This window comes from Argentina silus (assembly GCF_951799395.1).
Source record: "Argentina silus genome assembly, chromosome: 13".
NCBI classification, from domain to species: Eukaryota; Metazoa; Chordata; class Actinopteri; order Argentiniformes; family Argentinidae; genus Argentina; species Argentina silus.
Genome location: NC_139667.1, coordinates 11,917,969 through 11,929,695, shown reverse-complemented (window position 1 = coordinate 11,929,695; position 11,727 = coordinate 11,917,969). Strand labels below are relative to the sequence as shown.

The 11,727-nt window shown below is 48.5% G+C and overlaps 1 protein-coding gene across 1 annotated transcript; it reads left to right on the top strand.

Moving 5' to 3' along the window:
• Positions 1-776: 776 nt before the first annotated feature.
• atg9a (ATG9 autophagy related 9 homolog A) lies at positions 777-11,226 on the top strand. The gene is made up of 20 exons (XM_083683322.1): positions 777-905; positions 1,304-1,362; positions 2,481-2,632; positions 3,042-3,085; positions 3,244-3,308; positions 3,508-3,657; positions 4,021-4,162; positions 4,457-4,597; positions 4,688-4,808; positions 5,134-5,309; positions 5,577-5,699; positions 5,929-6,116; positions 6,314-6,467; positions 6,891-7,070; positions 7,360-7,572; positions 7,832-8,067; positions 8,339-8,456; positions 8,727-9,003; positions 9,202-9,344; positions 9,523-11,226. The coding sequence occupies exons 3-20, from the start codon at positions 2,530-2,532 to the stop codon at positions 9,529-9,531; spliced, it is 2,583 nt and encodes an 860-aa protein (XP_083539448.1). The 5' UTR covers positions 777-905; positions 1,304-1,362; positions 2,481-2,529; the 3' UTR covers positions 9,532-11,226.
• The last annotated feature ends 501 nt before the right edge of the window (positions 11,227-11,727 follow it).

The following is an 11,727-nucleotide window of genomic DNA, read 5'->3' as shown; positions in this document are numbered from 1 at the left end:
CTGTCATTCCAGAGGCTCAATCACATTTGAATATTCCCATCCACAGGGAGCGGGGCAGAAGCATTGTCTATGTACATCAGATAAAGGTGCCTCTTAACCATCTGAAATGGTTTCCTTTCTTCATCTCCTCTCCATCATCTGTGTAGACAGCAGCAGGAAATTGTTGGAGGCCTATTCTTACCGGCCAAGCTCTCTCAGAATGGAGTAGAGAGAAGGTGAGGAAACCTCTTCAGATTATTGAGATACTCAAACAGATTTGAACAGATTACTGTGCTCATGTTTGTTACCATACGTGTAATACCTCTATGTATGTAGGTCCTTTTGGGTCACGGCTAAAGAGCAGATTATAGGCCATCAGTTTTAGAGATACATGAGATATAATACACAGCGTCACCTAGAGTTGAGCTGGAGAACAGCAGCAGAGAAATGTGTCAGTGTTGTTGTACTACTGTAAGAATCCACATGGCGGCGCTAACACACTATGAAGCTTTAACAGCATCCTACTCGCAGACGCACCTCACCTGCACATATTCATAGGTTACCCGGCATATCTTCATTTAAATATCGGCAGTGATGTTCATAGAAATAAACAATTAGTTTCATATTCTTCATCAGGTTGTTATGACATACGTTGAGCCTGAAGGGCGTGTCGTGATTCTCACGTCCAGACAGTAGCCTGAGGACCCTCCTCTACCTCTGTCTGATTGGCTGCTTCTCTCCCCGTCTGGAAAAGCTCACCTCCTGATTGGATCATACGTGCGTCTCTCAACTCTGACAGGCATTCCTGAGATGTGTTTTCAGAAATGAAACTATCGCCTCTCTGACTCATAAAGAGACGCGAAAACAAAACTAAAAAAGCCCTCGAAATATTTGCGTTAGGACCAGACTGCCGTTAAACGCCAAAGGTAAGAGTGGTACTCGACAGGATTTCAAGACTATTGCATAATAGCGAGACAGCTCTTTTTTGGTGGACAGTAAAAGAGAACACTGAATCGCTCCTGTTGTCTTCGTATGGTGTGTCATAAATAGACTGTCCAATGCAGCCTAATCTGATTATTTTCATAGTTTACCAATAGGCATATTACTGCACTGAGTCAAGGGGAATCACACACATAGCCTGTGGTAGCATGTATTGGGATAGGGACCGCATCAGCAGCACATAATACTTGTTTGCTGTTTTCACTGTTCATAATTCATGTTTATAATGCATCGCAGGCGAGGGCGTAAACGGGACCCGTGTTAAACGTGTTCAGTAAACGTACTCAATGTCGGGTTTTCCTTTTACTTCTTCTGGACGTCGTAGGTTGGAATGTTGACCGAGAAACCAACCCCGACCGTGAGAGGACTGAACATGGGATGGAGGTGAGCATTTTCTTTTCTGGCAGTGTCTTGTCTTGTCTAATGCCTGGCGAGGTGGACTTGGACACAGGCAGGCAGTGTTTTCAAGCCGTAGATGAAAAAGCCAGTGTTGTCTTAAGTGGCAATTTTATTCGGAACTATGCCAACAATGTGTTTCTCCTGGTTGTGATCTCCCTGTCTCAGGATCACTCCGTGTTTTAGTAGGGTAGGCCCATGGCAGGAGAGATTTCGCAACACGGCCGAGAGCCAACTAGGCAGGCCCATGTTTATTTAGGCAAGCATGATTTACGCAAATGGGGAAAGGAGCGCAATTCTTATTTCTACGGCCAACTGCCGTCGAATTAAATTAAATTGAACTGGGTTGGTCTATGTAGTTATCTGTCAACCATCATAACCAGAATAGACTTCGTGTCGTGTGTATTACGAATCTAATCCACCTGGCACTTATCTGTTTAAATTGCAACACCCGGAATCCGATGAATAGTGCACTGCAGGTGTGACTGAGTTGATGATTAACATTGTCTCAATCATAAAAGCCAGTCTTGACTACCTTCCGCCGTAGATTGAAGACCCATCTCTTCAGGCTACATCTGAACTGTCCCTCCTAAAGACCTCTTCACCCCCACTAACCCCCCACAAGTACAAGTTTCTCTCCTGTAAATAAATTATTAATAATTAAAAGAAAAGGTAATTCTTCCTTCTTCTAGCGTTGTGACTGCCAATAGCCCCTGGTCCTAGCATAGATTACTTTTTCTTATGATGACTGATGGATAGATGATTCACTTACTTGTATTTGTTGTAAGTCGCTTTGGATAAAGGCATCTGCTAAATGTAATGTAAATGTCATAAAATGCCAGAGGGCCTAGGCCTATCTGAATTATATATATTTTTTAAATATGGGGTGTATCTTGATAGCTTAAAGTGGCTTCCATTCCTCCCACCACGCATATCAAGTCACAGAGTCGGTGAAAGTAATACAGTAGGCCCTTAGTGACATGTCTTCTGAGAATGATGAGAATGGTTGTTAGCCACATGTGACAGATGCAATGTTTCCAGTGACTGATGGGAATACCCTGTGGATCCTGAGTGTAACCTCTCTCTCTCTGTCTCTCTCTCTCCAGTCTGTAGCCAGGGACCTAGTTGCCTGTTGTTACTGAAGCTGTTGTTGCCATGGCACACTTTGACACAGAGTACCAGCGTCTGGAGGCGTCCTACAGCGACTCCCCACCAGGAGAGGAGAACCTGATAGTTCACGTGCCCGAAGGAGCCAAATGTAAGACACACACACACACACACACACACACACACACACACACACACAAACACTGATAAAACACACAGACACACCTATATAATAATATAATAATATACACTCACCGGCCACTTTATTAGGTACACCTTGCTAGTACCGGGTTGGACCCCCTTTTGCCTTCAGAACTGCCTTAATTCTTTGTGGCATAGATTCAACAAGGTGCTGGAAACATTCCTGAGTCAAAGCGACTTACATTGCAGTGAGTGCATATATTTGTCAGTATATATGGTCCATCAAACCCACAACCTAAGCGTTGTTAGCGCCATGCTCTACCAACTGAGCCACGGAGGACCACTTACTGTAAATATACCGTACATGTTGTTAATGTATAATATCTTGTTGTTGTTGTTGTTGTTATTGTTGTTTATAGCCCAATGGCACCACATAGAAAACCTGGACCTGTTCTTCCAGAGAATATCCTTTTTCTCACCCCCCCCCCATGCCATGGGGCATCATCACATCAAATATTCAGTTCCGCGTTTATCATACATTTTAGTATCTGCACCGTTAAATTGTGAATCCACATAGATGCGCCCCCCCCCCTCTGACCTGTGACCCTTAACCTCCTGTACGTCTACAACCTGCATCAGAAGAACGGCTTCACCTGCATGCTGCTGGGAGAACTGTTTGAGCTGGTGTAAGTACCGTAGTACAACAGTACAAGACATGACAGCACGTGTGTCTGTCAAAGCAAGGTCTCTTTCTCTCTACTATCACACTCTCTCTCTACTATCACACTCTCTCTCTCTCTCTCTCTTTATCTTACAAATGTGCTACATTCCTTACAAATGTGCCATATTTTATGTTACAAATGTCTCTCCCCCTCCCCCCCATAGCCAGCTGCTGTTCGTGGTGGGCTTCACGGTGTTCCTGGCTAACTGTGTGGACTACGACATCCTCTTCGCCAACAAGTTTGTGAACCACACCGACTCCTCCAAAGTCACCCTGCCAGACGCCTTCCTGCCTGTTGACGTCTGCAGCGCCCGGTAGGACATGGAAACTCTTCACCAACGCTTCTAAACATGTTCTAGATGCGTTGTCAATGTATATATGGTTTATAAAGTCGAATAAAGGGGGTGGACGATATGAGGTTTATAAGGTTAGTTTATAAAGTTAGCGTTAAATAAACGCTTATAAACTCTGTATTTCAACAGTACGGAGACTTACAGTAGTCTTGTTGTCATGAGAGAAGGGAACTTATCCTTTCATTCAGCTGGCTGAAAACGTTTTGGACTAAATCCCGAGACTAGACTTCGAGCGTGTGAATGAAATTCTTTTCTCGATAACTTCGCCCGCGCGGTAACAGTGAGTGCTGTTGTTCTCCCCCCCCCCACCCCCCCCTCCTCCAGTATCCGTGACAACGTGTTTGTGATCTTTGTGCTGGTGATCTCTGGCGTGTTCTGGCTGCATCGCCTGGTGAAGTTCATCTACAACGTCTGCTGCTACTGGGAGATCCGGTCCTTCTACACCCACGCCCTCCGGATGAGCATGGTGAGACAGGCTGCACCGTCTTGTTTTTTTTTTAGACATGGAGGTTTGGCTTCCTCTCCTTGTGTCCTTTCATTCACGATGACTGATCTGGACAGGGCATGACAGGTGGAAAACAAAACGGTGGAAACCCATCCAGTACCTTCCTCTGTTAGTGATTGTGAAGGACAAGCGGTGAGGAGAGGAAGCCCTCCGAGCTCATGCCACTAGATAGGACTCTTTAAAAAGGCATCCCCCTCACTTCTCCCCTCTGATCCTCTGAGCGTTTGCTTCTCTGCCCTCTGCTGCCCCCTTCAGGCGGAGCTGCCCTACTTCACGTGGCAGGAGGTTCAGGCCAGGATTGTGGAGATCCAGAAGGAACACCAGATCTGCATCCACAAGAAAGAGCTGTCTGAACTGGACATATACCACCGCATCCTGCGCTTCAAAAACTACATGGTGTGTGTGTGTGTGTGCGCGTGCTCTTATACCACCTGTCTAGCAAAAACAACATCATCACAACCTACGTCTCCCTTCCTGTTCCTCCAGGTTGCCATGGTGAATAAGTCCCTCCTCCCTGTGCGTTTCCGAGCGCCCCTCATGGGAGACTGTGTGTTCTACACCCGCGGCCTCAAGTACAACTTTGAACTCATCTTTTTCTGGGGGCCAGGTTCGTTTGTTAGTTAGTTAGGTGTGTGTGTGTGTGTTTTCGGTGTGTGTTTTCGGTGTGTGTGTGTGTGTCAGTGTGCTTGGTAAACATCTCTATTCTCTCGCCCTCTCCTTCTCTCCCTCCCCCCCTCCTCTTTCTCTCTCCCTCCCCCCTCCTCTTTCTCTCTCCCTCCCCCCTCCTCTTTCTCTCTCCCTCCCCCTCCTCTTTCTCCCCCCTCCTCTTTCTCTTTCCCTTCCCCTTCTCTCCCTCCCCCCTCCTCTTTCTCTTTCCCTTCCCCTCCTCTTTCTCCCCCCCTCTTTCTCTCTCCCTCCCCCTCCCTCTCCAGGTTCTCTGTTTGAGAATGAGTGGAGTCTGAAGCCTGAGTACAAGAGAGGGGGGAACAGGCTGGAGCTGGCCGAAAAGATGGCGTCACGTATCCTGTGGATTGGCATCGCCAACCTGCTGCTGTGCCCTGTTGTACTGGTGTGGCAAATACTCTATGCCTTCTTCAGCTACACAGAGGTACACACAGACACACACACACACACACACACTTACACTTACACCTCCACCTATCAGACAGACAGACAGACACACACACACAGACAGACAGATACAGACACACAGACATACAGACACGCACACACACACACACCTACACTTACACCTCTGTGACAGACAGACACATACACAGACAGATACAGACAGACAGACAGACACACACACACACACACACACACACACACACACACACAGACAGCCAGCTGAAACTCTCCTCCCTGTGTGCAGGTGATCAAGCGGGAGCCCGGTTCTCTGGGGGCGAGGTGCTGGTCTCTGTACGGCAGGTGTTACTTGCGCCACTTTAACGAGCTGGACCACGAGCTCATGTCCCGTCTCAGTAAGGGCTACAAGGTAGGCTCCTCAGGGCTCCGCATCCTAACCCTCATCACCCGATGACCGCCTTTCCAAAAACAAGGAGTTTCCCTTTTGAAAGTGTACCGTTTTTTTTTTCTCTCTTTCTGCCTCCCTCCATCTCTTTCTCCCCCCTACACCATATTTTCCTTCTTGTCTTCCTTCCTCCCTCCCTCCTCTCCCCTCCCCTCCCTCCTCTCCCTCTCCCTCTCTCTCTCTCTCAACCCAGGCCTCCTCTAAGTACATGAACTGTTTCATGTCTCCGTTGTTGACGGTGGTGGCTAAGAACGTGGCGTTCTTCGCCGGGTCTCTCCTGGCCGTGCTCATCGCCCTGACCATCTACGACGAGGACGTGCTCGCCGTGGAACACGTCCTCTCCTCCATCACACTGCTCGGAGTGTGTATAACCGTCTGCAGGTGGGTGGCGGTGTAGGAGTGGGTGTGGGTGTGAGTGTGTGCGCGCGTGCATGTGGTAGAGAAGTGTTTGTAGGAGGTGTGTGTGTGTGTGTGTGTGCGCGCGCGTGCGTGAGTGCATTGTGCGCCCTAACTTTCATCTTTATCTTTTTCATCTTCATCCTCTCACATTCCCTCCTCCCCCCCTCCTCCTCCTCCAGGTCGTTCATCCCTGACAAGCACCTGGTGTTCTGTCCTAAGCAGCTGCTGAGGGTGATCCTGGCCCACATCCACTACATGCCCACCCACTGGCAGAGCAACGCCCACCGCTACGAGACACGAGACCAGTTCTCCCAGCTCTTCCAGTACAAAGCTGTGAGTACACACCGGGACCCACAAATTACAGACTGTGGCTTTAATCCCCCCCTGATGGGGAGGGAGAGGGAGAGAGAGAATCCCTTTGAGCGGCAGATACAGTATACATGGGCTGTGTTCCACATCTGTACTTGGTATAGGCTCTAGATAGAGCGCAAGAACGCCTTTTAGAACACGGCCGTAGACACACACGTATTAGGACCACTTCCGGGTAGATCCACAGTCAATCCATTCCCTCTTTCCTGTGTGTGTTTTCTCTCTCTCCCCCTCTCTCTCTTTATTTTCTTTCTCTCTTTCCCTCTCTCTTTATTTTATTTCTCTCTCTCTCTCTATCTCTCTTTCTCAACTTCCGGGTAGATACACAGTGACACACCATTCCCTCTTTCCGTGTGTGTGTGTGTGTGCGCGCGTGTGCGTGTGTAGGTGTTTATCCTGGAGGAGCTGATCAGTCCGGTGGTGACTCCCTTCATCCTGATCTTCTGCCTGAGGAGGAAATCCCTGGAGATCATCGACTTCTTCCGGAACTTCACGGTGGAGGTGGTGGGGGTGGGGGACACCTGCTCCTTCGCCCAGATGGACGTCCGGCAGCACGGACACCCCGCGGTGAGAGACGCAGTATATGTCCACACTCGCGCATACGCCCACGGGCGCACTGACGCCTCTGCTCGCTCGCTCACTCACTCACACACACACACACACACACACACACACACACACATACGCACGCACTCACTCTCTCACACTCACGCACTCACTCACATGCACACACCTGGTTGACGGTGCCATGCATGTCGACTGACACTCTCCCTCTCCTTTTCTCCCTCTTCTCTCTCTCTCCCTCTCTCTCTCTCTCTCTCTCTCTCTCTCTCTCTCCCTCCCTCTCCCTCTCCAGTGGATGTCAGAGGGGAAGACTGAGGCATCTGTGTACCAGCAGGCGGAGGATGGGAAGACGGAGCTGTCTCTGATGCACTTTGCCATCACCAACCCCCAGTGGCAGCCCCCCCAGGAGACCACCCACTTCATCAGCCAGCTGAAGGAGAGGGTCCACCGGGAGGCCAGCGCAGCCACGGACACACACGCACTCACTTCTGTATGTGAGTCAGAGGTACGGAGAAGAAGGGCGCACGCACACACGCACACTCATTCACGCACGTACACACTCAGTCACACACAAAATCGCCTTACGCCTTTGGAATGTCAAGTCTGACATTCCATTCATACTTCCCTAACCTATGCTATCAAAACAGTGACATATCTGAAGTATATGTCTTTCTCCATCTCTCTCTCTCTCTCTCTCCCTCTCTTTATTTTCTCTCTCTCTCTCTCTCTCTCTCTCTCTCCATCTCCCTCTCTCTCTCTCTCAGCCGAGGAGTCTAATAGCGAACCTCCTGGCCGGCCCCCCCACGCTGGGCTCCATCCATCTGGGGAGGGACGGCTCCCTGACCAATCACCTGCTGGTTGGCAGTAGCGACGGGGCGTCGGCCCTGCGCTCCCTCTCACCAATCAGCAGCAGCCTTCACCTGAGGGGCAGCTTCAGCTCTGCTCACAGGCCCACCGGACACGCCTCCTCCTCGACAGGCAGACCAATGGCAGGGTCCGGGTAGGACGAGAGCCCCTCCCCACCCCCCCAAAACTGAACCCTATCCCCCGGCCCTGTTTGGATCCTTCTTCTTTTTAAGCGGCGTCCTTCTGTTCCTCTCTGAGACAATCGCTGATCTGATGTGAAAGGATGAGGAAATGCAATAGTGTGGTTGTTTCACTAACTGGATCTCTCTCTCTCTGTCTGTCTGTCTCTCTCTCTCTCTCTCTCTTCTACCCTGTCCCCCATCCCTCCCTCCCATCCCTCCCTCCCTCCCTCTCTCCTCTCCCAGGACTGATGCTCGTACAGCCAGCTCAGGCAGCAGTGCCTGGGAGGGTCAGCTGACCAGCCTGGTCCTATCAGAGTACGCCTCAACAGAGATGAGCATCCATGCTCTCTACATGCACGAGGTAACCTGTGTGTGTGTGTGTGTGTGTGTGTGTGTGTGTGTGTGTATGTGTGTGTCTGTCTGTCTGTCTGTCTATGTGTCTGTGAGTGTCTGTCTGTGTGTCTGTGTCTGTCTGTCTGTCTGTCGGTCTGTCTGTGTGTCTGTGTGTCTCTGTGTCTGTCTGTGTGTCATGTTTTTCCCTCTGTTTGTTTGCCAGTGTAACATTCTCTTCCTCCCACCCCATCTCCCTCTCCCTCTCTCTCCCTCCCTCCCTCCCTCCCTCCCTCTGTAGCTCCATAAGCAGCAGTCCCGCGGGGAGCTGTCTCGCCACACGTGGCACCGGCAGGAGAGTGACGAGAGCAGCGACAGCGTCCCAGACGAGGGGGCCAGAGGGGACCCCAACCCTCACCCCCGGACCTTCCCCCGCTCCCACACCTTCCCCTCCTCCGGCCCCAACCCCGGCCCCAACCCCAACCCTAGCCAGGCCTCTGCCCCCGGCGGTACCACCCCAGGCCAGGAGGGGGCTCCACTACAAAGCAGCGGCCTGCGCCGCTACGGAGGAACCACAGGTACCCAGGACCACCATGGACAAACGCTCGTTGAAAGTATTTGATTCTGTTGATTCAAGTTTTCCCTCCTTGTTTCCCCTTCTTGCATTGATGGATGATATGGTTGATATTGGTTAAAATGATTGAAGAAAATCCTCCTAATGATTCCTGTGTGTGTCTGTGTGTGCCTGTGCGTGTGTGCGTGTGTTTGTCCTCCAGACTCTGTGGGTGCGGGGGGTAGGGTGGTGAGGTCCACCCGCGTGCCCATGGGAGGGTGGGCAGAGGAGGGGCAGGGGGCCCGGCACCACGACCCAGTACCAGAGGAAGGTTCTGAGGACGAGATGCCCCCCCAAATGCACAAGGTACAGCATGCGCACACACACACACACACACACACACTCTACTGTCCAACACCATGCTCACAGACACACACACCACACACACATACACAATGTGCTGAACACATACAAACAGAACCAATCCGACCAGCATCTTAGGATGCTGCTGCCCGTGTTGACGCTCGGTTTCCCCTCTCCCCAGGTGACGTAAGTGACCCCTGCTGGCCAAGAGAATCTCCACGGCCACACACACACACACACTCATCCTCTGCAAGACTCCTTCAACCCCACCATCACCTTTGACCTCTTTCACTCATACTTTGGGTGGGCCTATGGGATTGCAGCATGCTGTGTCATTTACGCACACACACACACACACACACACACACTCGTATCCTGTAAGATGTGTGTCTGATGTCAATGGATACTCCACCATCAGCCAATCAAGAGAGTGGTTGATGACGTCATCATGAATGGCCAGACAGCATGGCCCTGTCAGCGTATTTATCAGAGGAGGAGGATGTTGCCTCTAACCACAGTTCTAGGATCAGATTACCCTACCCCTAACCCTAACCTTAACCACAGTTCTAGGACCAGATTAGCCTACTCCTAACCCTAACCACAGTTCTAGGACCAGATTACCCTACCCCCTACCCCTAACCCTAACCACTCGGGAGAGTTTCTGACCTTGTATCTGTGATAAGGGGCAACTCCTCCATACTTTCTGCTCACATGTAACTCTGTTAATGATGTGTGGGCTTCAAATGCGATCTTTTAAAACCAAGTTTTTAGTCATAATAAGTAATGTTATTGTTACTTTTAATTCTTCTTACTTTTTTTCCTCTTCTTCTTGCTTGTATTTATTGCACTTCCAGATAAAGCTGTTGATATAAAGGGAAGAGACAGGAGAGAGCAAACCTCTACCAAAGTAAAGCTCTGTTTGCACTGCTAGACTCTGGGTTAAGACCTCCTAGAACGTAGTCAGTGACTGTGCACACACCTACTGTAGCCTGCGCTATGTAAATACACATATTATAGGATTATTCCCTTAGTAACAATAATTCAAACTTGACATCAGGATGTCGGACCATTATAAATACATTGAGATGTAGATTGTAGAAGCACATGTCAGAAACGTATACAAGTTGTTGTGTGTCTTTAGAACATTCTTGTACATCAAAGAAATTGAATTTCTAAAAGCAATCAGGGCTGAATTGAACAGTAAACATTAACCTCAGTGCCATACTAAAGCCCTTAAGCACAAGTGCATGACCCTTGACCCTTTGAGACGATCGTGAAACTTTATTTTAGCCGAGCCGAGTTCATTTATGGACTTAAACAAAACCATCCTGCAACCGTCCTACAACCATCCCCATATTAGTTTGTCATCACAGGATAACCGTTAGCATTAGATTCCAAGTAATCGCATGTTCTTTTCCGCCTCATTTGTTTGAACACATTCTAAAAAAGAAGAGAATGCACTTTAATGACATGTTGAATCCAAAGGATATCTCTGAAGTGTCAGTGTTTGTTTTGTTTTGTTTACTTATTTCATGTTTTATTATGGAGATGTACCACATGTAGATTGGTGAGGGTCTGAATAATGACGATATGTAGGTTTCCTTTGTGTATATTTGCTAAGGAGAAAGAAGCACAGATTGACAAAATAAATGTTCCTGAAAGTCGACAATGGAAAATTAATTTCATGGTATAATAAATGCTGCAGATTTGATAGATTTTTTTCTGTTTTATATAGACTGTCCTGTAAATGACCATTTTGTACAGTTGTAAATTCATCAATAAAATGTATTTAAGTTATGAATTTCATTGAGAATGTTTTTTTGTGTTAGGATGGAAACACTGACAGCATACGAATAAAATGATAGAAATCAAGTTCTTCAAGGTATGCCTGCCTCATTACTGACTCCTATTGACAGTATCTGTGTTAGAATGTATTTTTCGAATGAACCTTGGAATGTGGTTTACAACAAGGGGTACCAGACCCCAAGATCTCTGTCGATAAGATGTCAGACTCACAGGCGCCAAGCCTAACTGAGATGAGCCTTATGCCCAAGTCGACTTGACTAATAAATTGTCTTTATTCAGCGTTCAATTTTAGTATCTGCCTTCATCCACGCACCATTGGATCTTACTCTTCAATATCAGAAACATCATCATTACAATCTGCCGACGATGCAGATGTTCAGTCAACCCTGTTTTAAGGGCCATAGAGCAATGATATGTGTCTCGGCTAAATACATGGTAAAAACACTAGCTTGGTTCTCTTAAGTTATATTAACATCAGGCTTTAGCATTTCGAAATTGCAGTATACGAGTGTAGAACTACAGCCTACTTTTGCCAGCTATGGATTACAACTTTGTATCGAATGAATATATAACTGTTCAA